This window comes from Oncorhynchus masou, chromosome 6 (genome assembly GCF_036934945.1).
Source record: "Oncorhynchus masou masou isolate Uvic2021 chromosome 6, UVic_Omas_1.1, whole genome shotgun sequence".
Classification (NCBI taxonomy): domain Eukaryota; kingdom Metazoa; phylum Chordata; class Actinopteri; order Salmoniformes; family Salmonidae; genus Oncorhynchus; species Oncorhynchus masou.
In genome coordinates, this window is record NC_088217.1 from 25825295 (window position 1) to 25853044 (window position 27750).

Below are 27750 nucleotides of genomic sequence, written 5' to 3' on the forward strand. Positions count from 1 at the left end.
GGGAAACCGTAGCAAAAAAAAAAAGTTTAAGTCTTACGTGATCCTGTTCAAGGCCCTTTTAGAATATGCAGTAAGTTTGAGTCAAGACAGGTGTATTCTAGACTGTGCTTTATTATTGAGCTAAGCTGAGACGCATCATTCATTAAAATTACAAAAGAGTCCAGGGACCAGAGAAGAGATGAGGGCGGGAGCCTAAAGCGCATTAATCAATGAGAAGCCTACCTCAGACATGGCAAAGCTCAACACGTAACATTCAATTCCCCATCCCCTTCATGTGCTGAAATTGTCTTCAGAATACCTTTGAATCCATTGAAGAAGTAAATGTTATTCTCCTAAGAACACTAGCTTGTAGGAATACACCCTTCATAACAGCATTGAAGGTAGACTAAATGATCAGAAATTTAGTAACAATATTTGATGAAATAGTGCAGTTTTTGATGGGTGTTTTACCCTGGATAGAACTGAACACTTGTACAACACCAGAGCTCTATAAGACATTAAAAAGAAAGATAACATGATTAATACAGAACTCCTAACACCTCAAAATAAGGTACACATTGTATGTGGGATTTATAATTATTTTAATTGTATTATCCCATATTGTATTATCCCATATTTTGAAGTGTTACAAGAGCCTCGACAGTCAACAGCAGAGCAGTGTTGAAACGGAATGATAAAACAGCAAAGGTCCATTCAAATTGTTGAACACATTCACAGCTAACAAGGTTTTGATGTTTTTCTGGAAAGGTTTAGTTATATTTATTTACATTTTGAAAGAGTAAATTGTCATGTTATTGTCATTGCAGCCTATAGGCTGCCACATTTAGCTGAATTCTCAATTTGTATGTGAACATTTACAAATATACCGCAATTTGAATGGACTTATAAGCAATAATCATCTAGGAAGATTGAACAGTTGACACACATTTAAATAAATGTGGGTAATGTGTGGTATGATAAAGTAGAACAGTAGAGCTCTGATATTGAATAAAACAGCATCACAAATGGAAAAAGAACAGCGGAAAAACCTCAGATTACTTAACAAAACAATTGTCAAATATGAGCATAATCTCTTTCTCAGTTAACTGTTGGAGTCGTGATCCTGTAGACAATAACAGTAGTCAACAATGTACCACAATGTAGGCCTATACGTGAATATAAAAAACTATTTGGTCACATACCAACTCATAAAAAAAATAATGCCATGAAATCATGCATATCGTATTGTTTGTAAACAGAAGTAATAAATACGTAAATAAATCAATTAAAGACACCCCAAAATACTTGTATAAAAAGGTCAATGCATGTCTATGCTGAGTTCAATGCTCTCCCTGACTTTTCTGGTTAAATGCCTAGGTCAGGCCCTACAGTTGTACCATATCCCTATGGACTCTTTTTAAAAACCTGGTTTCATTTCTTGTATGTTTTCGTTCATCTTTTTTAAGTATTTAAAGTTGATTTTTATTCAGTCCTTGTAGATAGAAGTAAAATTCCTATAAAATATGCAAACCTATGTACAGAGGAAAACAGAGCAACAAAAGCATTTACAGTATATTCATCGGTTTATGTATATATTTATAGATATTTATATTCAAACTTCTGTTAGTTTCTCATTTGTTTTTTAACCACTGTTCTCTCGATGTATATGTAAACAGTTGCAGCTGAAAGTTCGAGCTTGTGAAAGAGGTGCTCAATTCCAGTCATTCCTCTGTCTTCATTTGCTCGATTAGAAAACATTGGGATATGTCTATGAAACGCACTAATAGATCTATAGCCTATTTGAAAGGCTAAGGGAGTTTCCATGATATTGCTGACACCTATCCAGTACTCTCAGGTCTTGGAGTTCGGGTTGAAACTAAGCAGAGAGAGGGGAGCAAGCAGGGAAATAAGACAAAACAGAACAAAATAGTGAGTAAGGGTTGAATTTCAAGGGGAAAGTGTACATGAAAGGAGGGAGAGAGAGTGAGCTGAGTAAAAGCTGGTATGGAGAGAAGTGAAGGCCTCTTTTCTAAAACAGAGGGGAGATACATTGAAGTGACTTAGGATTCAAATCCTAACTTTAGATGCTCATAAAACTTTGAATTTCAAGTAAATCATAAATTGATCGATGCCAATGGGAATATCTCAAGAGCTCAAAATAGGGTTGACCCTTGATAAATAATGGGGAGAGGTGTTTTAGAAACGCTTGACTTGACAAACCCAACAAAATATGGATATGTCAAGGAGAGTTTTAGGCCTGTTTGCATCCGGGGGACAGGGTGAGATGGACCTTGTTGCAGGGATGTAGTAGAGACTAGTTGCAGGTAAAAACAGTTTTGATATGATGTTTAGCGGTTATGCACCTAGTGCCCTAAATTAACACTGTTAAATTAACAGTGTTATTGGCGTTGGGATCTGCCTGGCAGTCTCGACCGGCGTTCAGTGTTTACCCACCTTTTATTTACCACTACATCCTTGTCTGTTAGGAAAGGTTAGACGCGGGCACTGGAATGGTGTGGCGAGAAACCGTTACAGAGCTCCATACAACAATGACTGAATTGGTGCTGGCTGTTCACATTTAAAAAATACTTCCTGGTTTCTTTGTGTACAGTAGAAAAAACACTTTTCTAGATCTGCAATTTGTTTTAACATCATGAAACTTCACAAATAAGTTATAACCATACAATTCGCAATGTCAGGCATTTAACCTCTTATCATCAATTTAATTTAGATCAAACCTAATGGAACCCAGCCTCAAGGTTTCTTATACTTGCACAGCATTTCCAAGCACTCCCTTTAGTTAGTACCTGTTTCTAGCGGAGAGTACATAATGCCCACTTTGATAGAAAGTGTAATGACAAATAAACATCACAATTAGTCTGTGATTGTCCAAGTACTTAATGCTAGTCCAAGTAGTTTATGGTACTTTATGGATGTTTGTGAGGACATTGATGGTCTTAACATCTGAACGATTTGTTAGCTTTAACATGCTTTGCTAAAGCTCTCTATGGAGATGTGAAATGACATGACTGATGTGACTGCAGTATTGACATCATCATAGTGCGTTGGCTGCCTGCAGTAGTGTTATGAGTAGGGTTGCAACATTCCTGGAACATTCAATAAAGTCCCTGGTTTTCCAGAAATCCTGTTTGGAGGATTCTGGATGTCCTGCTTATTCCCTTCTTATTCCAGGAAAACTAGGAAATGTATTGAAAGTTCCAAGAATTTTGCAACCCTAGTTTTGAGAGCACAGTGCTTGATGGCAGATTCTGCAGGTGACAAGGCACACCTGTGGTGACAGCCCATACGCTATATGCACTTACTTACTGAATGCAATTAAGAGAGCGAAAAGGTAATGGTATTAATTTATTTTGGTTAAAGTTTCAAAGAGCACACTTAGTTTGTACATGTTCAAGTTTGTGTAGTGTACTGTGAAGTTAAAAAGATAGGTTTGGAATCGAGTCGAAGATGTTTGTCCTTTACCTCTAATATTAATTTAGCCTGATTTCTCTTTGAGGCCTGCTACTGAGAAATGGCTTTTTTGCATTTTCAAATAGTATGTACACCTAAATATGTGAATATTCACACCAGTGGAGGCTGCTGAGGGGAGGACAGCTCATAATAATGGCTGGAACGGAGGAATTAAATTGCATCAAACACATGGAAACCATGTTTGATGCATTCCACTGATTCCGCTCCAGCCATTACCAAGAGCCCATCCTCCCCAATTAAGGTGCCACCATCCTCCTGTGCTTCACACATATATTTAGAAATACGTGTGTATCAGCATGTATAGTTTTTCAGAGAGAGGAATGACTGCAGTTTTGGGAGCTGCCAGATTTGCGCCTCACCCTAAGCACAGCAGTGTTTTAAACTCCAGCTAAAATCTACAAAAAAATTACAACATAGTCAATTCTAATTCAGTTCTATATACAGACACACATACATAAAATATGTGCATATAAATACATATCTTATTTTGATTAATATCTTTATCCATATATACTGTATATATGTGTATATATATATATGAATACATTAGCTTTGTGTGTTATACATATACAGTACCAGTCAAAAGTTTGGACACACCTGTAGTAACCAAAAAAGTGTTTCACAAATCATAATATATTTTATATTTTCTATTCTTCAAAGTAGCCACCCTTTTCCTTGATGACAGCTTTGCACACTCTTGGCATTCTCTCAACGAGCTCCATGAGGAATGCTTTTCCAACTGTCTTGAATGAGTTCCCACATGCTGAGAACTTGTCTGCTTTTCTTTCACTGTTCACTCAATTGGGTTGCTGGTCAGTGATTGTGGAGGCCAGATCATCTGATGCAGCACTCCATTCTCCTTCTTGGTCAAATAGCCCTTACACAACCTGGAGGTGTATTTTCGGTCATTGTCCTGTTGAAAAACAAATGATAGTCCCACTAAGCGAAAATTCAGATGGGATGGTATATCGCTGCAGACTGCTGTAGCCATGCTGGTTAAGTGTGCCTTGAATTCTAAATAAATTACTGACAGTGTCACCAGCAAAGCACCTCCAAACCATCACACCTCCTCCATGCTTCACGGTGGGAACCACACATGCGGCGATCATCCGTTCAACAGTTGCAAATGAGAACTTGTTCTCAACTAGCCTACCTGGTTAAATAAAGGTGAAATAAAAAAATAAAAACTACTCTGTGTCTCACAAAGACATGGCAGTTAGAACCAAAAATCAGACCAAAGGACAGATTTCCACCCATCTAATGTCCATTGCTCGTGTTTCTTGGCCCAAGCAAGTCTCTTCTTTTTATTGGTGTCCTTTTAGTAGTGATTTCTTTGCAGCAATTTGACTACGAAGGCCTGATTCACACACACTCCTTTGAACAGCTGATGTTGAGATGTGTCTGTTACTTGAACTCTGAAGCATTTATTTGGGCTGCAATCTGAGGTACAATTAACTCTAATGAACTTATCCTCACTTTCCTGGGGCTGTCCTCATGAGACAGGTTCATTATAGTGCATGATGGTTTTTGCGTCTGCACTTGAAGAAACTTTGAAAGTCCTTGACATTTCCTGAATTGACTGACCTTCATGTCTTAAAGTAATGATGGACTTTTGTTTCTCTTTGCCTATTTGAGCTGTTCTTGCCATAATATGGACTTGGGCTATCTTCTGTATACCACCCCTACCTTGTCACAACACAACTGATTGGCTCAACGCATTAAGAAGGAATGAAATTCCACAAATTGACTTTTAACAAGGCATACCAGTTAATTGAAATATATTCCAGGTGACTACCTCATGAAGCTGGTTGAGAGAATGCCAAGAGTGTGCAAAGCTGTCATCAATACAAAGGTTGGCTACTTTGAAGAATCTCAAATATAACATATTTGGTTACTACTTGATTCCAAATGTGTTATTTCATAGTTTTGATGTCATCACTATTATTCTGCAATGTATAAAATAGTAAGAATAAAGAAAAACCCTACAGTGAGTAGGTGTGTCCAAACGTTTGACTGGTACTGTATATGTACTGCAAATATAAACAAGTTCATATATTTCAAAACATTATTATGTTGTTTTAACTATGAGGTTAGGATTTCATGTTAGAAAAGGTAAGGCTGCAATATGGAACAAACCTTCCCATGCACTCTCCATTTCATCCCCCAAGAGAAAATGAGAAGGGGGGAAAAATTAACATTTTGAATAGTTAATTGTAAACTAGTGAAGTGAGCGACCCCACCGGTCATCAGAAATAGTTTTGGCTGTATTCAAAAAGCATATCAGCAATATATATGTATGTATACGTGTGTGTGTGTGTGTGTGTGTATATATACACACACACACACACACACACACGCATTTAAAAGGTGTACTGTGTGTGTGTGTGTGTGTGTGTGTGTATATATATATATACACACACACACACAGTACACCTTTTAAATGCAACTCTTTAATCGGTTAACAGCGATTTAAAAGAGATACAGTGGTATGAGTATATTAATAGAGCTACAAGTCCTCAGCAATAAAAATGTTTGGTCTTTTGGTCCCTAAAACAACTAAGGAATGACAGGTAAGACTCCCTGGAGACCGTTGCTCTGGCTCTCCTTGCCAACGGTGTCCCCTGGAAACAGACAGGCACTCCAAGCTAAAGATGAAATATCGCTTTCCCTACAAAGTTCTCTTTCTTCTGAGAAACATTTTTTTGTTTGTTTCTAGTCCTGTAAAATTGTTCTTTAAAAAGTTGTTTCCCCATACCCAAACACATTTACATAGAGATTTCCTATGGCATTCCCCCATAAAGTATTTTTCAAAGTTTGTTTAATTCTTGGAACTCTTATTATCCATGTTTCCTCCATCCTGTTCCGTGTTTTTTTTTTTTAATAATTCCTCACTTGTGGTCCTGTAAGGTAGCTGTCGTTCAGGTGTGGTTAGGTAGAGAGAGAGAGAGAGGAGGGGAGGCAATAAAGACAGTCGGAGCCCTGGAGCTACCCAGGCCTGCAGGAGTTTTCTCTGAGGTCCAAAAGGTACATCCAACAGAATTTTCTGTTACTTGGTCATCTATTTGTTCATGTTCAGCCAAGTATCTGATCCAGTTTCATACCAGCCTCAAAGAATACCTGTGTCCCGGTGATCCGTCAGTTCAATGGCGTTGTTCATGTAATCAACATATGTTCCAGCTCAACAAAAACCTGGAAAATTGAGAATACTGTCCTTTACTCATTGCTAACAGTAAAATCAGATCTATGCATAGTCACTTTAATAACTCTACCCAAATATTACCTCAACTAACCGGTGCCCCCGCACATTGACTCTTTACCGGTACCCCCTTGTATATAGTCTCGCTATTGCTATTTTACTGCTGCCTTTAATTACTTTTTACTTTTATTTCTTATTCTTATCTGTATTTTTTAACTGCATTGTTGGTTAGGGGCTCGTAGGTAAGCATTTCACTGTCAGTATGCGACTAATACAATTTGATTTGATTTGAAATTGCTCTATATGCCCCAGCAAAACATATTTTCACAGTCAAATCAAATATATTCTAATTTGTTTGAACTGTATATGTAATTAAATCAATTAAAATGTACTATATAATATATATATATCTCAACAATTATATACTGTATATGCTAATTAATTTCAATATACACATGTTAAATATTCTATGCCTTCATAAAGTATTCATACCCTTGACTTATTCCTCTATACATTTGGTTGTTGATCATTTTTGTTTTCAAGTTTTGCCATAGATTTTCAAGATGATTTTAAGTTAAAACTGACTAGGCCACTCAGGAACATTCAATGTCATCTTGGTAAGCAACTGCAATGTATATTTGGTCATGTGTTTTAGGTTATTGTCCTGCCCAAAGGTGAATTTATCTCCCAGTGTCTGTTGAAAAGCACAAGGTTTTCCTCTAGGATTTTGCCTGTGCTTAGCTCCATTCTGTTTATTTTTTATTCTGAAAAACTCCCCAGTCCTTAATGATTGCAAGCATACCCATAACATGATGCAGCCACCACTATGCTTGAAAATATGGAGTGGTACTCAGTAATGTATTGTTTTGGATTTGCCCCAAACATAATGCTTTGTATTCAGGAGATAGTTTTACTTGAGTGCCTTTTTGCAAACAGGATGCATGTTTTGGAATTATTTTATTCTGCACAAGCTACCTTTTCACTCTGTCAATTAGGTTAGTATTGTGAAGTAACTGCAATGTTGTTGCTCAATCCTAAGTTTTCTATCACAGACAAACTCTTAACTGTTTTAAAATCACCATTGGCCTCGTGGTGAAATCCCTGAGCAGTTTCCTTCCTCTCCGGCAACTGAGTTAGTTTGCAACTTATAATTTGACATGTTAAGCACATTTGTATTATTGAACTCATTTAGGCTTGACATAACAAAGGGGCATTACTTATTGACTCAAGACATTTCAGCTTTTCATTTTAATAAAAAATATATAATTTTGAAAAAACAATTCCACTTTAACATTATGGGGTATTGTGTATAGGCCAGTGACACACAATCTAAATATATTTTTAATCCAGGCTGTAACACAAAACCTGTAAAAAGTCAAGGGGTGTGAATACTTTCTGAAGACACTGTATTATATAATTTAGGGGGTCTAATTGCGGGCGACAGCTCACCTGTGTTTCCCTGTGTGCAACATCTGCCTTATCCCCCAGGGCAGGGGTGGCTAGGAGTGGCTAGTAGGGGCGGTTGGCGTCCTTCGGCCTCTTGAGCTGCACCTTGAGTCTCTTCATGCCGATCTGAAAGCCGTTCATTGACTGGATGGCAGCCTGGGCACTACCTGGGTTGTCGAAGCTCACAAATCCTGGGGGATGGGTCGCAGAAAGAGAGATGGAAATATATATGGCGTGAGAGAGAAGAGGGACGGAGTTAGATAAGTGCAAGACCAAAGAAAGGACCGTATGAGTGACAGTTGGGAGGTTTATGAAAGGGTAGCATGAGATGGAAAGGAAGACTGAATACAGGATGAGCGGAGTGGTCAGATCAAAGCTACTTCAGATTAAGTCGATTACATGATTTCTTCATTTTGCCACATTTGTAACACACACATACCTTAACTTGAATGAATACTGTACTTCATCATACAATCAATATAGCACATTTCCTGCCATAGCCATTCAGATTATCAGAATACATTTTTTAAAATCTGTTTCATTTAATTTACAATTCTCTTACAATACCATCGTGTGGACTTAACATATAATGCATGTTAAAGTTACTATACATTAGACACAGTTTGACACAACATCAAATAATCATTAACAAGCCTAACGGCATGCAATAGAAACACAACACTAGGTCACTCAACTCAAGGGTATTAACCATAGAATTAGAACATATAGAACAGACATCACTCGTCGAAATGGCACTTTAGTTTTTATCGGCAATATTTATGACTCAATCTGCAAAACATCACCTCTCAGTGAATGAATAAATATCTATTTAATTATGCCTCTGTTAAAAGGCCCATGAAAATTATTCATAGACTATGTTACACTAAATAGTACAATGTCCATTCCAGATGTTGTAAATCTATGGTGGAGACTACTCAATGAATGTGTTTCACTAGTCCTGTCATGGGTATCACCATAGAGAGAGTGTTTAAGGGTTAACACTGCTAGAACTCCACGTAATTTAATTGTCATAAACCTATCGTTAGCATATAACAGCAGTCATGATACGTCCGTTTATGCTGCAATACATTCCTGGTATCGTTCAGTGATATGCCAACTAACCATTAACACTTCCTATGGATACCCTCTTCATAATGCATACTGTATTGCCTTAGGCATACCTCATACAGTATGGCATTAGAAATGTGTTTATAAGGTATTGTGAAGAGGATATTCATAGAAAGTGTTATGACCATGTCTGGTTTCTCAGCTTGTTAACGTTCTAGTCTAAATTATTAAAGCCATGTCATGTATCATATGTTGTCATAACCTGACATAAACCATTATGACAATTTCTAACATCTGCTCTGTCATACTAATGAGCATAAGGATTGCTTTATGACGCAGTTACAGGTGTTTCCTACCCCTAAATCCATTGCATTTACAGTGCCATGAGAAAGTATATGCCCCCTTTCTGATGTTCTCCATTTTTGATATTATTGACACTGGATGTTATCAGATCTTCAACCAAAACCTAATATTAGATAAAGAGAACCTGAGTGAACAATTATGATACGTATTTTTAAAATTTAATGAACAAAGTTATGCAACACCTAATGCCTCTATGTGGAAAAAGTAATTGCCATCTTAAACTCTTTAATTGGTTGTGATACATTTAGCTTCAATGACTGCAACCAAATGCTTCCTGTAATTATTGATCAGTTCCTCACATCGCTGTGGATGAATTTTGTCCCACTCTTCCATGCAGAACTGCTTTACCTCAGCGACATTTGTGGGTTTTCGAGCATAAACTGCTCGTTTCAGGTCCTGCCACAACATCTCAATTGGGTTGAGATGTAATGCATTTCAGCCATTCTGATGTAGAATTGCTTGTGTGCTTTGGATCATTGTCTTGCTGCAGGACCCAGCTGCGCTTCAGCTTTAACTCATGTCTGGCCTGACATTCTCCTGTAGAATTCTGATACAGAGCATAATTCATGGTTCCTCCAAGTCCTGAGGCAGTAAATATCGCTAAACCACCACCATGCTAGGTCATTGGTATGAGGTTCTTACTGTGGAATGCAGTGTTTGGTTTTCGCCAGAGATAACGGGACCCAAGTCAACCAAAAGTTTATTAAATAAATGACAGAAATTGCATTTTTGTGTTATTCGTTCACTCACGTTTCCTTTATCTAAAATTAGGTTTTTGCTGAAGAGCTGATAACATTGTGTCAGAAATATTCAAAAATAGAAAAAAAATAAAGGGGGCAAATACTTTTTCAGGGCTCTGTATCTGTAACAGAAGACCTGCAAGGCATATTCACTCCCGCCTGGGCCCGGAATTAACAAGCAACTATATCATTTACAATGTCTCTTTTCAATGTTTTCTAAAAAAGAATGTGAAAGAATAATAATACGGATAATAATGAAAAATAAATCATCTTTACAGGTGTTTTATCATTTTTACCCACCAAAGCATTTACTTTGGTTTGTCGCCCGATCCACAAACACTTTGGAGGAGATGACATTACCGAAAGGCAGGAACATCTGCATCAGCTCGCCATCCCCAAACTCCTGAGGGAGGTGGTAGATGAACAGGTTACAGCCCTCCGGCCCTGCACAGAGAGAGAGAGGAAAGATGGGATGGTGGAGAGAAAGGAGAGGGGAGGGGGAAAGAGAGGAGGGGAACGGTGGCATCGGGGAGTCAAAGGAAAGGAGAGAGGGTGGAGTGGCATCGGCGAGAGAAAGGAGAGGAGAGGGGGGTGGGATGGGGTGGGAGAGAGAGAGAGGGGGTTATAGCAAAGGCGTGAGAGAGGTGGTGGTATAAAGGGGGGAAGACCAATCAACATGATGATGCAAGTAAACTGGTACATAATATATCAGAAAGACTATGTAAAACAAGTTCTGGAGTCAGATGATGCCCCATAGGGGGCTCTGGTCAAAAGTAGTGCACTATAAAGGGAATAGGGTGCCATTTGGGATGCAAAATGATTCCCATATGTTTCATCTACACTCCACAGGGGGGAGCCAAAGTCCCAAGCCTATGTCATCCAGCACACAGGTCAATGAGTTCTCCCTCCACATCGGCTGATTACAGCAAGTCTACCGTTATGCATCTCTCTCACTTGCTTCCTTCCAGGACAAAAGAAAACACAGAACATTGGCTGTTTCCCAAAATATCTACATGTTAAATCGCCGGTGCTGCTGGTGACAAAGAAAGGAAGCTATTGAGGTGCACCCCTCATGTAACATTGAGGCATACTGCATGGAAGTGCTATGAAAGGGACAGTTGATTTGCTAGTAGTGTATGAGCCTGGAGACAAGCAAAAAATACCAGCCACTTTAACACTGATCAGATTGGCATAGACCAGGGTTGGTCTGTGTGTGTGCCTCACCTTCTCTCTGCTGTTGTGGGATGATGGGAGGAGGCTGGGGAAAGGCCTGGCTGATCTGGCCATATGCAGCAGGGTAGGCTGCTAAGACACACACATACATAAGCAGATCAGATAACACTCAAAGGCTGGAGAGCCGAGCGCACACACCTACACACCCACTCATGCCCACTTATACACACACAAATGTATTTGATAAGACGCTAAGACTAATGTTTTTACACACACACACACACCTACATATCAGATTATGCATACACACACACCATGTGAGAGTGACATACCTGCATACTGCTGGACTCCTGTGTAAGCCTGCTGTAGGTGATCTGCTGCAGTGGGACTCTGAGCTGTTGAGTCAAAGAGAAGGAGAGAGAGTGAAAGGACAAGAAGAGTAGGAAAAAACAGTGAGAATTGGAAGAGGCAATGAAAAAAGGAGGGAAAGAGAGAGGGAGATATGAAACGGTTAGAGGGGGAGATATGAAACGGTTAGAGAGGGAGGTATGAAACGGTTAGAGAGGGAGATATGAAACGGTTAGAGAGGGAGATATGAAACGGTTAGAGAGGGAGATATGAAACAGTTAGAGAGGGAGATATGAAACGGTTAGAGAGGGAGGTATGAAACGGTTAGAGAGGGAGATATGAAACGGTTAGAGAGGGAGATATGAAACAGTTAGAGAGGGAGATATGAAGGTGTCACTGTGTGCTTTGTTTGAGCGTGAATGGCAATTTAACTTAATCTCTCACCATTTTCTCTCAAACAACTGGGCAAAAAGGACAGTCTGGGACTGGCTATATTTCCACACATACAGACACCAATTTGAACCGTTTTAATGACCAGATTGACCACTATAACACGCCAAGATTCATGTAGATCCACCCCCTCCGCACAAGAACTCCTGGCACTATAGGACATTCTTGTGTGGTGCACCTTTTTGGACCAAAACATGTTACAGACACACAGTGAATTGGAAATATGACACTTGAGTTTGAGTTTATTTTTTATTTTTACATGGACAGTGCACATTAATCAACGTTTCAGTAAAAGTGCCGGTTTTAGCCAGCCGGCTAATTTTCAACCGCAGTCCCTGGGCAGGTTATTAAAAACAATTACAATATAGACAATAGCAACATAGAACAAGCAAGACATAGCAACATAGGACAAGCAAGACATAGCATACAGACAGAGCAACATAGGACAAGCAAGACGTAGCATACAGACAGAGCAACATAGAACAAAAAGCAGCAAGACACGGTCGGACACCTCAATAATAACCAACACCAATACCATGCCACTACACACACTCATCATAACCACACTGTCACACACATGCATGTAAACACACCCACATTTCCACCATGAAGCACCACACACACAGACACACAGGGGGAGAAAGGCTTGAGGATGGGGTGAATGGGTACCTTCAGAGAGAGAAGAGAGGAAGCAGCCACCCTGAACTCCAAAACAACTCCGCTGAGCCAAACCGTTTTTCTCAGAGTCCTCTCTAAAAACCACCTCCTGCAACACTGGAAAGAGATTGGAGAAAGAAGCATTTCCTCCACTATTCACAAACCCAAGGACGTTGACACACATACTGGTTAACATTGGAACATGATGCAAGCGCATACTGTACATCAGCAACCTTTATAACCTTTTATAAACACCTTTCTTACCATTCATAACACAGCTGTTCGTTTCTTTATCCGTTTGTAAGATGACTACAGAAACCTGTTTTTCAATACAGCCAGCCCTCCTGAATAGAATCCAACATCATGCCCCTCTGGATGGGAAATGTTTGGGGCAAAATAGACCTGCTGCACAAGTTACCCTCAGTCACAGATTTGCACCACAGCCACATCATCATTACACGGTAGAACCATGTAAAAGATTAAATTAAAGGCAGTCTTTAAAAGCCCCCTGTCCCTTCTAATAGCCGGGCAACGGCACACATTTCAGTAAATAAACGTCTGTTTCAAATAAACGGCGGGTCTAAATGAATTGTTTACATGGTTTAATGTTTGATTTTTTACATTACATAATTCAGTAAATACTTGAAAAAAATGATGTAAATCATATATTTCTATCACCAGTAAGAATCGTCTAGCCATTGGCAGCTAACAGTTGAACTGCTAGCTACTAGTGATGTGCAGCTTGCGAAAGATTTTTGAATAAGTATTTTTACTGACTCAAGAGTCATGAATCAGTGTCCCCTTCATTTTTGATGTTGATTTGACCTGTACTAGTGCTGGCCACAATGAGTCCTGCAGCAGTATTAACACACACTTCTCAGGGTCAGCGACTCCAGAGACGTGCTCCGAGTCCGACCGCGAACTATCTGTCATATGAGCGTAGGAAAATAGATCATGAGCATAAATAAGAAAAATACACTTTTAGAACTGATAATTGATCACATGGTGGAAAAATGTATGCAATTAATAGATTTTTGAATGTTATGATGCACACAGCTTTTTAGAACCAAAACATACACAGCTTCTGCTCAACAAACTCGAGAAAAAATTGTTTGCGGGGCTGCAGTACGCAAACGGCATTTTGTTTATCACCCTCGTGGCAGTCAAGCAAGGCATTCTGTTTATCACCCTCGTGGCAGTCAAGCAAGGCATTCTGTTTATCACCCTCGTGGCAGTCAAGCAAGGCATTCTGTTTATCACCCTCGTGGCAGTCAAGCAAGGCATTCTGTCAAGAGTCGTTTGCATTCTAGTCTAGTTGCGGTCACAACTGGACCTCGCTTCAAATGTATCAAGAAATAATCTTATTTGTATGCCGAGCAATAAACAAATGTTAATTGTTTAAAGCACACATTTACAAGTCTCAGTCACAAATGACAGCTTCTAATAAACCCCCTATATGGAAAGACAACATGTGAACAAGAGGCTTGTAGAATCATGACTCTTTCAAGTTTTCAGTTCATTGTCAGCAGGTAAGGGGCCCTGTCTGCTCTGGGAATTACTGACTCAAATGAACAAAATGAGTCAAAAGATTTGAGTTTTAAAAAAAGACCCAAACTTCCCATCAGTACCAGCTAACTGGCAAGCATAAAAGCAGTTAACAATTTCGGTAGACCCCAGACCCCAGAAAATGCCCGATTGCCTTCTAGTGGCGAAAGTAAGAACTGATGAAAATGCACAATAAAAAGAGGAGAATAATTATTCTGTCAACGATTTTTAAATTTTTTTATAGAGGGATGCTAAGACAAAATAAACTTCAAATTGGGAATTCAAAGATTCAGGTAAATGTGTAATATTGGGTAATATGTAACATATATTATACATGGCTCTTGTTCTATCCATGTAATGCATGTAGGCCTACTGTATATGTCAATCATTGGGTGCACCTTGCATGCTTTGTGGTGAGTCTGCGTTCTACTCTGCATGTGTTAAGCCCAGTGCGCATTGTAGTGCATGTGTGTAGGGCAGCTGCCGAAGTGACTCTTCTTTTCACTGAATGCTATAATTTCCTCTGTGTTGTCTTAGGAATTCAACATTCTCTGTATTGATCTTGCCAACCCCCATTGTCTTAACTCTGAGAAGCAGAGGTTACATCATGTAGGTCTGATGTCTGATTGAAGGTTAACTTTAGAGTAATACTATTGGTCAACAACTCAGATGTTGAATCCAAACAACTCAGATGCTTATTAAAGGGTCTTAGATTCATTGTTCTTTCTTTTATTTGTTCCTGACTAGCTGCGGAGCGATATCTACATCATCTGCTTCTCAGTGGTGAGACAATGGGGGTTGGCAAGATCAGCACAGAGAATGCTGAATTCCTAAGGCTACACAGAAGAAATTCATCATACAGTGAAATGAAGAGTCACTTCGGGGGCTGCCCCACACGTGTATCACAGCGAGTGTGTGTTATTTTGTCAGCAAGTATGTGTTCTCTGCAGTGTGTGTGGTACTGAATGTTTGTGGTAGGTGGATGGGTGGTTTGAGGTGGCTTACCAGGATAGGAGTGTATCCCGTTGGTATACACAGCTTCGGCAGTGGGCTGCCCATTGGTCTGATGTGGGGGCATCCCAGCGAAACCATTCACACTGATGGGCGAGGGGATACTGGTCACTGTGGGGGCGCCAATACCAGGGGGGGTACTGCCACCTGGCAGAGAGAAATAAATAAAGAGATGAGCAAGGGACATTGTCAGTTGTAAGGCCAGTTAACTGACAAGTTTGGTCTGACAACTGACCACTGAGGGTGATTTTTACTGACAACTAAGCCCCCCCCCCCCACACCCGACAGCTGATAATATCTTAATATGATTGCCTTACAGGTGGAAAAGTTGAACCTTTGACCCCTGGCCTCACCTGACGTGGGGGTCATGTGCCCCCCTGGGAGGCCGTTGATGGTGGCCATGTGCTGCATCTGTGCAGCGGCAAAGGCTGCCATGGGGCTTAGGTAGCCCCCCTGCCCTACTGACGCCATCAATGCTGCCTGCTGCTGCTGCACCTGCATGGAGAGATGGAGTGAGGGGGAGATAGGGAGATATTTGTATTTATTTTTTATTTAACCTTTATTTAACTAGCCAAGTCAGTCAAGAACAAATTCATATTTGCAATGACAGCCTAACCCGGTCAAACCCTAACCCAGATGACGTTGGGACAATTGTGCGCCACCCCATGGGAATCAGGGTCTATAGTGACGGCTCTAGCACTAAGATGCAGTGCCTTAGACCGCCCCGCCACTCAGGAGAGAGGGATGGAGAGTGTGACTTTCTTATTCTGCACAATTGTAACTTTTTTTTATACTTCAGCTCATATTCTATTTTGTGTGTGTGTGTGTGTGTGTGTGTGTGTGTGTGTGTGTGTGTGTGTGTGTGTGTGTGTGTGTGTGTGTGTGTGTGTGTGTGTGTGTGTGTGTGTGTGTGTGTGTGTGAGTGTGTGCGTACTTGTGTGTGTGTGTAAATGACTGTATATATGAATGGACACAGCCATCGATCACGTGACACCATTCATTCATATGTGAAACTCAGTAGCACATTGAAGCCAAATGGCGTCTCATGGAGACATAATATGCACAGATTGAGCTTATCCAGGAAGGGATGTTGCAGGCTAGCTCAGTGCTGCCCAATGTTCCCTCCAAAATATTTCATCACTGAGTAAATTTCAGGTCTCATTTTCACAGCGCGCATTTACTGTGAACACTGAGACTGTACATGCTTTAAGTTATAGTTTTAACAGTGGCCAAGTTGGCTATGGTGGCTATTTGATCGTAATGTATGCCTACCAAAAACAATGGAGAAAATGCATCCCATAACATTTTAACATGGAAATAGCTCTTCTATCATTTAGCCAACAGTAGCAGCCAGTGTGGTGTTTAATATACATTCCATGAACATCACTGCCTCTTTAAGAAAAAAATGAACTCTTTACCTGACTCGCTTTTCAAAGATGTCTAGAAAGGTACACGTTTTGTGCTCTTGTATGAATCAATCACTCCCCTATCGCTGACTACAAATTATCTATAACTGGGCTAATAACTCACTAACTAGCAAAGGATGTGAATAAATGTGCATGTGGCTACATATAGCTCTGACTTTGATCTCAAAACAAACGCATCTACTCACGACCGCTCGTACTGTAAACACAGTCCAGTTCAAAGCAAATGGCACAGATCCATATACGGCAATGGTCTATTTGTATATAGGCAAACTGCAGCTCTGATTGTTTATGCCACACCGGTCTGTGTAGAGTACGGGCAGTTGTGTGTGCCAATGCAATAGAATCCTACTCTGATGCTTTCTGCCTACAATGTTGCATTTAAAGTGCAAATGTTGAGTTGATTCAATCGAAATTGACACAGTAAAGGGAAACGTTGATAGTGTTAACAGGGAAAAATCTAGAACAGTGGTCGCCAACATTTTCTGAGTCAAAATGCAAGCTGAGATCTACCGCTCAGATTTTTTTTAACCTGACTTAAAAAATGTAAGCCTATGCAACATTAACCAATTAAAAACAGTACTGTAGCAATGAGGTTTGTCCAGTAAGCTATAGGCCCAATACATTATCACCGCATATTGGCTTTACTTGAATTGCCCTGCAAATCTATTGTTGTTCGGGCCATTTGAGATAGGCTATATGATCACACCAGTAATAGAGCCATTGTTGTATCACTTGTAAGGCACAGCAAAGTGAGTATACAGATAAATCATTTCATTTTAATTTGACTGAACTGATGTTGCCTACATCTCTGATGGTCAGTCTCAGCGGAAGAAGACAGCAGCAGCAGGTGCCGCCTCTCTACATCCCTCAGCTCTCATTGACACTGACCAAAAAGGGACACTGTCTCCCAGCTTATGGCGAAACTTGAGTCGCACCTTATTATTTCAGCCTCATACACAAATTCATGTTGTTACTGTGAAATATTCCTCAATATTAAAAAGACCCAAGCTGCTAATAATGACAACAACGCAAGCCTATAGATACACTTTCCTCCTCATGTATTACTGCTGCAGTGCTTGTTGTAGCACTGAGGGGAAATAGGAAGAACGCACATTTTATGGATTCTAAAAGTGTTGAATAGAAAGTGTTGACAGTGCTGACAAAGAACTTGAACTTAGTCATAAAAACAGTAGCTCTTTGCTGTATTCATTGACAGTCTCTCTCTAGTCTGGTTTTAAATGTTTTGAAATCTCGCACTATAAACTTTGCTCTAGCTTTCTTTTATGCCTGCTCCTTTACTGGAGACACGGTCACTGCAGCTACTTGATTTGCTCTCCCGCCGGGAAAGCAGAGTTTTTACCTTCAGACACATGAAATGGGTAAAAAAGGCAACAGTTCACCTCCCCGGGGCGCAGGGCAGTTGAATTGGGTGCACTAACAGCCGTCAGGCACAACCAATAAAAAAAAAATCATTGGGTTTTTACAGATTTTTAAAAAAATTATTATTTATTTATTTTTTCTCCCCTTTTCTACGCAATTGGTAATTACAGTCTTGTCCCATTGCTGCAAATCCCTTTACGGACTCGGGAGAGGCAAAGGTCAATAGATGTGCGTGCTCCGAAATACGACCCTGCCAAGCCACACTGCTTCTTGACACACTGCTCGCTTAACTCGGAATCCAGCCGCACCAATGTGTCGGAGGAAACACTGTACACCAGGCGTGTCAGCATACATGCGGCCGGTCCGCCGCAGGAGTCACTAAAGCACAATGGGACAAGGACATACCGGCTGGCCAAACCCTCCCCTAACCCGGATGATGCTGGGCTGATTGTGCGCTGTCTCCCGGGCGCGGCCGACTGCGAAACAGCCTGGGATTGAACCAGGATCTGTAGTGACGCAGCTAGCACTGTGATGCAGTGCCTTAGACCTCTGCGCCACTCGGGAGGCCCCCTTTACAGAAATGCTGGGCAATATTGACCGGTTGCTGACCACTGCTCTAGAAGTTGAGTAAGTGTGTTGAGTGTAGGCTGATATTTATTCTGTGTGGCTGTCCCAGGGAGCTGCACGGCAGTCTCGGGCTACTGCGCCCGCTCACGTGGGCAGCTTAGAGCGAACATTGGTGCTACCCCCACTCATTAATTAATTCAAGATGAAGGCCGACCGGGGTACTGCAGGTTGCCATTAGCCACAAAATGATCATTATAACTTCTTCTGTATGCAATAAAAAAATGCTTAGTTCAAGGACATACATCTAGTGTATTAGATGCAATTATTGGTACCATGATTGTCTTCGAAACATTTTTTCATTTACACTAAAATTGACCACGAAGATTTCCATTTTTTCCATTCACTATAATGGGGGATCCTGTTTTCTGCTAACTATGCCTGAAGTACCGTGGTCGGCCTTGAATATCCATGGCTTCAATGAGAGGGGGAAGTCATTCTCCCCTGGTGTGTTCTACCTGTGCATAGGCTCCGTAGGCCCCAAACTGCAGGGCCATGGGGTTGAAAATACCCATCTGACCAGCCATCTGCTGCATGCGCCGGATGGTGCGCTCCTTATCTGTGTCGGCAAACTTCACCACCAGACTTGAGGATGCACCCTGCCACACACACGCAGGTAAGCATGCGTGCACACACACACACACACACACACACACACACACACACACACACACACACACACACACACACACACACACACACACACACACACACACACACACACACACACACACACACACACACACACACACACACACACACACACACACACACACACAGAGAGAGCAAAGGAGTACCTATGTTAACACATACACACACACACAATACAAAGAACACACACTAGCTGATACACTCACCATATTGAATACTGAACTCACAGGCATTGTCTGGCTGCCGTGTAGTGCACTGATAGCTGCCTGAGCTTCAGCGTGAGAGGAGTACTTTACAAACGCACAACCTGAGAGAGAGAAACAGAGAGAGAAACAGAGAGAAACAGAGAGAAAAAGAGAGAAGCAGATAGTGAGAAAGAGACAGAAAAGACAGTCAGTCAGACAGTCAGTCACTACCCACGGGGCACACACTGGTTGAATCAATGTTGTTTCCAAGTCATTTCAATGAAATTACATTTTTAACCAACGTGGAATAGACGTTTAATACCCACATCATTCAAACCCGCTTTCATTAGATGTTAATTGATGAAGCCTAACGATGATGCTTACACTTACAGTGTAACCCTTACTACCACTGAAGCGTTACTATTGATTAAACCTAGTGATGAGTCTAGATGATCAAGCTCACAGCAAATATTCGGCATCCCCCATGCCATCGTTCCCATTCAACTCACTGAAGGAGCTCACTGATGAGGCTTACTGATGACTGTGAATGATCAAGCATACAGTAATTATTGGGCTTAGTTGTGATGGAGCCTATTGATTAGTGTCAGCCCACCGATAATGAAGTGAAGCAATGAAGCGGCACTGAAGAAGCTAATGAGGTTTACTACTGAAGCCTGCCAATAAAGCGCACTGATGAAGGGTGTACGGTGAAGTTACCCCTAGACGCCGATCTTGGGTCAGTTTGGCATTTTTCCCACAAATGGTTCATGTTAGGATTGGGGGAGGGGAAGCTGATCCTAGATCTGTACCTAGGGGAAACTTCACCTCGAGCCTGATGAAGAGGATGGTAAAGCTTTTAGGATCACTGTTAGCCAGACATAAGCTATTGCACATCTAAAGATAGAATCCTTGAATCCTTTCTGGCATTTAATTCAAGGTGTCAATTGTTCAAACTCAAATAAATACAAATAAATAGATAAATAAATACATGTCTTTAATGATATGGCGTGAGGATGAACATAACAAAATGATGAGAAGCTGGAACCACAGACACTGACCTTTACTGTTTCCATCAGGACCTCTAAGGATGGTGCACTCTTCAATGCTGCCGAAGGACTCAAAGAGACATCGCACATCGTCTTCAGACTGCTGCTTGTTGAGCATGCCCACAAAGAGTTTTCTGTCTTCTGAAACAAAGAGGAACTGGTCATGAACAGGTATGTGTGTGTGCACGTGTGTGTGAGTGCCTGTGTGAGGTTTGTTTGAGTGTGAGTGGGTCTGTGAATGTGTTCAAGTGTGCATGGATTTGTGTGTGTGTGTGAGAGAGAGTGTGAGTGAGTGTGTGTGTGTAAAGGGGCTGCTCTCCCTGACAGGCTGTCCTTGCCGAGTCAACAAGACTAATCTCTGCTCTGGCCTTGCACAGGGGGGAATGTTAACAAGTGTGGCCCGGAGATCAGGGGTGGAGGACACGCACACACACGCACACAGTGGAGGGAAAAGTACTCCATTATCATACTATTAATACCCGAGTAAAAGTATCTGGTTTGTGGTGGAAAAAGTACTCCATTGTCATGCTTAAGAAAAAGTTAAAAGTAAATGCAATACATCATATTCCTTATATTACATAAACCAGATGGCACAATTGTCTTGTATTTTTATGTACGGACAGCCAGGGGCACACACCAAGGATTTATAAACGCAGTCTTTGTGTTTAGTGAGTCCGTCCGATCAGAGTCAGTAGGGATAACAACGCATTATATTGAGCAGGTTTACATTTATTCTCATGAATCTTGCACTGGCGGAAGAACTAAGCTATTTTTGCTAGATGGGCTAGCTGTAAAGTCAAAATTGTATGTGTTGTAAAAATCTGCTTTTTGGTCTTAATTTAAAGTTAGGGTTAGGCATGTGGGTTTAACATTGTGGATAAGGTTAGGGTTAAGGTTAGGGTTATAAAAATCTGATTTTATTACTGTGGCTACAGGGTCGACGTTATGGGCTAACGTACGTCCTTGCCCGTCAAAAGAAAATATTGATCATTTATTTGACCGAGACCTGCTAAACAGACATGCGTATCAATTTCAGATAAAGCCTCTGAGTGAGCAAAATAGTATGTGTCTATGTATACCATGTATCTGATTCTGTCTGGACAAATATAGTATGTGTTTATGTATACCATGTATCTGATTCTGTCTGGACAAATATAGTATGTGTTTATGTATACCATGTATCTGATTCTGCCTGGACAGATATAGTATGTGTCTATGTATACCATGTATCATCTGATTCTGCCTGGACAAATATAGTATGTGTCTATGTATACCATGTATCTGATTCTGTCTGGACAGATATAGTATGTGTCTATGTATACCATGTATCTGATTCTGTCTGGACAAATATAGTATGTGTCTATGTATACCATGTATCTGATTCTGTCTGGACAAATATAGTATGTGTCTATGTATACCATGCATCTGATTCTGTCTGGACATATATAGTATGTGTCTATGTATACCATGTATCTGATTCTGCCTGGACAGATATAGTATGTGTCTATGTATACCATGTATCTGATTCTGCCTGGACAGATATAGTATGTGTCTATGTATACCATGTATCTGATTCTGCCTGGACAGATATAGTATGTGTCTATGTATACCATGTATCTGATTCTGCCTGGACAAATATAGTATGTGTCTATGTATACCATGTATCTGATTCTGCCTGGACAGATATAGTATGTGTCTATGTATACCATGTATCTGATTCTGCCTGGACAAATATAGTATGTGTCTATGTATACCATGTATCTGATTCTGTCTGGACAGATATAGTATGTGTCTATGTATACCATGTATCTGATTCTGCCTGGACAGATATAGTATGTGTCTATGTATACCATGCATCTGATTCTGTCTGGACAGATATAGTATGTGTCTATGTATACCATGTATCTGATTCTGCCTGGACAGATATAGTATGTGTCTATGTATACCATGTATCTGATTCTGTCTGGATGTATATGTATACCATGTATCTGATTCTGTCTGGACAGATATAATATGTCATGTATACTGTATCTGATTCTGTGGACAGATATAGTATGTGTCATGTATCTGATTCTGCCTGACAATATAGTATGTGTCTACTATTTCTGTCCAGACGGCATCAGATACATGGTATACATAGACACATACTATATCTGTCCAGACAGAATCAGATACATGGGTTACATTTAGCAAGACAGAGGGGTTCTGTGTTGCTCGCTCGGATGCTTTGTCCGGTGAGATTGTTCCAGCAGAGAGGAAGAGGCGAAGCCAAAATCTATCCATGATAAGCGAAATGTGTATAAAAAATAAATAACACGTCTTTAGATGTGCGGTACTATTACAATGGGCCATCCACGGAAGCTTTTACACTTTCAGTCAGCTGAAAGCTTAGATGCAGCAGGTCTCACAAAAACGATAATTGATTGCCTTGAAAAACATGGTCTGGACTACAGAAATAATATTGTGGGGCATGAGCTGAAAGGATTCTAGTGTGTCTGCACGGATTTAAAACAGTGCAAGATTTGCATTTTATGTGCACTGTAATGCACATTGTTTGAATTTGGTTCTTGTCGATGCTGTAAAATCAGTGCCTGAGGCAGTTAACTTTTTTGCTCTCCTGCAGAAGCTGTATAACTTTGTACGTTCATATCAAGTGGCTTGCAGTTCAGAAAGAGCTGTATCCACAGCAGCAGCCCAGGGAACTACAGAGACTTACGGATATAAGATGGGCATGCAGATACATGGCATGCCATAATCTGAGGTACAGGCTTCCAGCAGTTCTGAGAATGCTACAGGATATCACACTTGAAAATAGTGGTGATAGATCAGTGGAGGCAAGGGGCCTTCTTTCTCAGATAGATTTACATTTCAAATGGCTTTTGGTTACCTTTGGTAAAGTGCTTGGTGATGCCAAATGTCTTTCTGACATGCTCCAATCAAGCTCTCTTAACCTAGCAAGGGCTGTAGGTGCCCTTACAGACACATCACAGGACTACAGAAGTGAGTATTACTTTGGAGAACTATGGAAAGAGGTTGAAGAGATTGCAGAGCACTGCAAAACAAGTGTACAAACAGTGTGTAAAAGACAGCCTAAAACAAGCTTAAGATTTCACGACTCATTGATAATGAGCACTGTAGGACAAAATATAGTGACCGAAGTGATGGTGAGAGCTTCCAAATAGCTATCTTTTATCAGGTGCTTGAGTCTTGCAGCTGGGCTGCAACGAGGCATTTTTCAAATAGGAAGTGCGAGATAATGCAAGGGGTCCAGTCTCTCAACCCAAAGAGTACAACATTCTTAAATGAGGAGCCTCTTTTTGCCTTTGCTCAGACATTTGAGTCAGATTTAGAGGACCTCAAACACGAGGTTCATCAAACCAAGCGGCTTCTTGATAGGAGAGAGAAGTGGAAGGGACAGACCTTCTACTCTCCTTGACTTTGTTGTGTTTCTAGAACCTTATAAAGGAGGTCTTCCATGAGCTATTTAAAATGGATTAAAACCCACCTTAGGACAACAATGGTTGAAGACAGGTTAAGTCACCTCGGAATCCTCAGTGTTGAGTCAAGGAGGGCATGCTCCCTCAACATGGATGAGTTTGTGAAACATTTAGCCAGTTCTCACCAGAACCGCAGAATTATGCTGTTTTAAATCATTAGGCCAATTCCAAAAAATGTATTTGCTGTTAGTTAACATAATATATATGAGCATAAATATGATACTGTAAGTTTGTAATATTGATGGGCACCAAAATTATTAGTCCAATTCTACTTGATACCTGGTATGTCAAATTGCAGCATGTTATTTTGTAAATTATTATTTTTGTAAATAAACTATGCAATGTATCTTATCTCCTTGGAGCATGAGCTTTATTCTCTGAAAATATTTTGGATGTTCAACACTTATAGACCCAGATTATATATTCATGAAAACAGAGTGAACCACGTCTCTCCAATGTGTGTGTGTGTGTGTGTGTGTGTGTGTGTGTGTGTGTGTGTGTGTGTGTGTGTGTGTGTGTGTGTGTGTGTGAGAGAGAAAGAAAGAGAGAGAAATTGAGCTGTAGCTCTGAGGTAGAGACACTGACTATTCATAGTATGTTAAAGAATTCTAGTGAAGTAACCCTTTTGGACAACACTATCTGCCACACTGAAGAACTCCCGGTTAAGTGAATTATCACTTCTACCTCTAATCAGCAATCATAGGATTAATTCATGCTCCTTAAATGCCAGGTTTGGGTTACACACACACACACACACACACACACACACACACACACACACACACACACACACACACACACACACACACACACACACACACACACACACACACACACACACACACACACACACGTTCTGTCATGGTCTATGGACCCCTGAAGTAGCCATGGCCTCCCCCTGGCCACCCCATGTAGAAAATTCTAGTTCCGTCACTGTATAATACAGATCTCCGCACTTGCAAATTGGGAAGGAAAGTTGGCGGGTGCACAGTGCACTGTTCGGATGCTGGCTTCCCTTCCCCTTAAGTAAAATTATGTTTTGCCAAAATTATATGACAGATGATCATTAGCTTCTAAAAAAAATAGCTGAAGATTGTTTCAAATCCCAGGTGCATATGCCTATGATTATTTTATTGGTAAGCCTGCAATTTGGGCTGTCTGCGTGGCAATAGGCCTAGCAGATTATTCACTTGCGACTGTCATTGAAAGGCTTCTAAAACATGTGTGAAGATAATGTATCTTGAGTATAATTTAAAATGTTGAAACAAGAAGGGGAGGGGTGTGTGGCAAAGATAAGCATCTCTCCAGAATTCCGCTTTTTATGATTAACTACTTGACAATGATTGAGAAACAAAAACTTTATTAAAATGAAATTAAAATGATCATATAAAAATAATCATAACTGGCACGCAGATTGGTAGAAATGCTAGGATAAATTGTAAGCTTCCCCAAACTTCAAACTCACGAGCCGACCTATGGTCTTTACTATAACATCCATTAAAACAATTACAGTAGGTCCCTGGGGAAAAAAACGTGCCCGCCTAAAGAAATCACATGCTCCTCCAACTGATTAATTCTGCCACCGGCCCTGTGTGGATATGCCGGTAAGTGATCACTGTGCAGAGCTGCCTTCAGGGCAAGATTCATGACAATAAATGCCAACCTACAGTACCAGTCAAAAGTTTGGACACACCTACTCAGTTCAGGGTTTTTCGTTTTTAGTGAAGACATCAAAACTATGAAATAACACATATGGAATCATGTAGTAACAAAAAAGTGTTAAACAAAGTCTTTAAACAAATATTCTTCAAAGTAGACATCCTTTGCTTGATGACAGCTTTGCATACTCTTGGCATTCTCTCAAACAGCTTCATGAGGTAGTCACCTGGAATGCATTTAACTGGTGTGCCTTGTTAAAAGTTCATTTGTGGAATTTCTTTCCTTCTTCATGAGTTTGAGACAATCAGTTGTGTTGTGACAAGGTAGGGGTGCTATACAGAAGATAACCCTATTTGGTAAAAGACCAAGTCCATATTATGGAAAGAACAGCTCAAATATACAAATAGAAATGATAGTTCATCATTACTTTAAGACATGGTCAGTCAATCTGGAAAATGTCAAGAACTTTGAAAGTTTCTTTAAGTGCAGTTGCAAAAACCATCAAGTGCTTTGATGAAACTGGTTCTCATGAGGACCACCACAGGAAAGGAAGACCCAGAGTTACCTCTGCTGCAGAGGATAAGTTCAGAGGATAAATTAACTGCACCTCAGATTGCAGCCGAAATAAATGCAACTGTTCAGAGGAGACTGCGTGAATCAAGCCTTCATGGTCGAATTGCTGCAAAGAAACCATACCAATGAGAATAGACTTGCTTGGGCCAAGAAACACGAGCAATGGACATTAGACCAGTGGAAATCTGCCCTTTGGTCTGATGAATCCAAATTTGAGATTTTTGGTTCCAACTACCATCCCTTTGTCAGACGCAGAGTAGGTGAATGGATGATCTCTGCATGTGTGGTTCCCACCATGAAGCATGTAGGAGGAGGTGTGATGGTGTGGGGGTGCTTTGCTGGTGACATTGTCAGTGATTTATTGAGAATTCAAGGCACACTTAACCAGCATGGCTACCACAGCATTCTCCAGCAATACGCCATCCCATCTGTTTTTTGCTTAGTGGGACAATCATTTGTTTCTCAAGAGGACAGTGACCCAAACACACCTCCAGGCTGTGTAAAGGCTATTTGACCAAGAACGAGAGTGATGGAGTGCTGCATCAGATGACCTTGCCTCCACAATCACCTGACCTCAACCCAATTGAGATGGTTTGGGCTGAGTTGGAACGCAGTGGAAAGGATCAGTAGCCAACTTGTGCTCAGCATATGTGGGAACTCCTTCAAGACTGTTCGAAAAGCATTTCAGGTGAAGCTGATTGACAAAATGCCAAGAGTGTGCAAAACTGTCGTCAAGGCAAAGGATGGCTAATTTGAAGAATCTCAAATATAAAATATATTTTGATTTGTTTCACACTTTTTTGGTAACTAGATGATTCCATATGTGTTATTTCATTATGTAATGCCTTAACTATTATTCTACAATGTAGAAAATGGTAAAAAATAACGAAAACCCCATGAATGAGTAGGTGTGTCCAAACCTTTGACTGGTACTGAAGGTTGGCAAATTCACACACATGTAGGTAGTGAATTTGACCATATTGCGGTCCTGTCTGATCCTTCGAAATGTAAGAAGTACTTTTAGTTCAGGGAAAATGAATGGGAGTAAAAAGTACATCTTTTTTTAGGAATGTAGTGGCGTAAAAGTTGCACACACACACAAACTCATTAAAGGCCAAAGCCTTCACAGTTCTCATGGGATGGCACCATTCATTCTCACTTCTCTCTTCGAAAAACAACTTGTCACTCAACAAACAGAAGTATTCAGCTGGAAATTAAATTAATAGGAACCAATGTATGA

General features: G+C 40.5%; 1 protein-coding gene across 1 annotated transcript in view; it reads right to left on the reverse strand.

Annotated features, from left to right (window-relative positions):
* Nucleotides 1-93: 93 nt before the first annotated feature.
* Nucleotides 94-27750, reverse strand: part of LOC135541762 (CUGBP Elav-like family member 4) — a 118419-nt gene continuing 90762 nt past the window's right edge. The window contains exons 4-14 of the mRNA XM_064968117.1: nucleotides 20794-20922; nucleotides 19757-19857; nucleotides 19358-19498; nucleotides 15822-15963; nucleotides 15463-15615; nucleotides 12925-13029; nucleotides 11790-11852; nucleotides 11509-11589; nucleotides 10585-10728; nucleotides 8117-8304; nucleotides 94-6660 (exon numbers count right to left, since the gene is read on the reverse strand). Of these exons, the coding sequence (XP_064824189.1) occupies nucleotides 8177-8304; nucleotides 10585-10728; nucleotides 11509-11589; nucleotides 11790-11852; nucleotides 12925-13029; nucleotides 15463-15615; nucleotides 15822-15963; nucleotides 19358-19498; nucleotides 19757-19857; nucleotides 20794-20922 (1187 nt within the window). The 3' untranslated portion in view covers nucleotides 94-6660; nucleotides 8117-8176. The remainder of the gene's footprint in view (nucleotides 6661-8116; nucleotides 8305-10584; nucleotides 10729-11508; nucleotides 11590-11789; nucleotides 11853-12924; nucleotides 13030-15462; nucleotides 15616-15821; nucleotides 15964-19357; nucleotides 19499-19756; nucleotides 19858-20793; nucleotides 20923-27750) is intronic.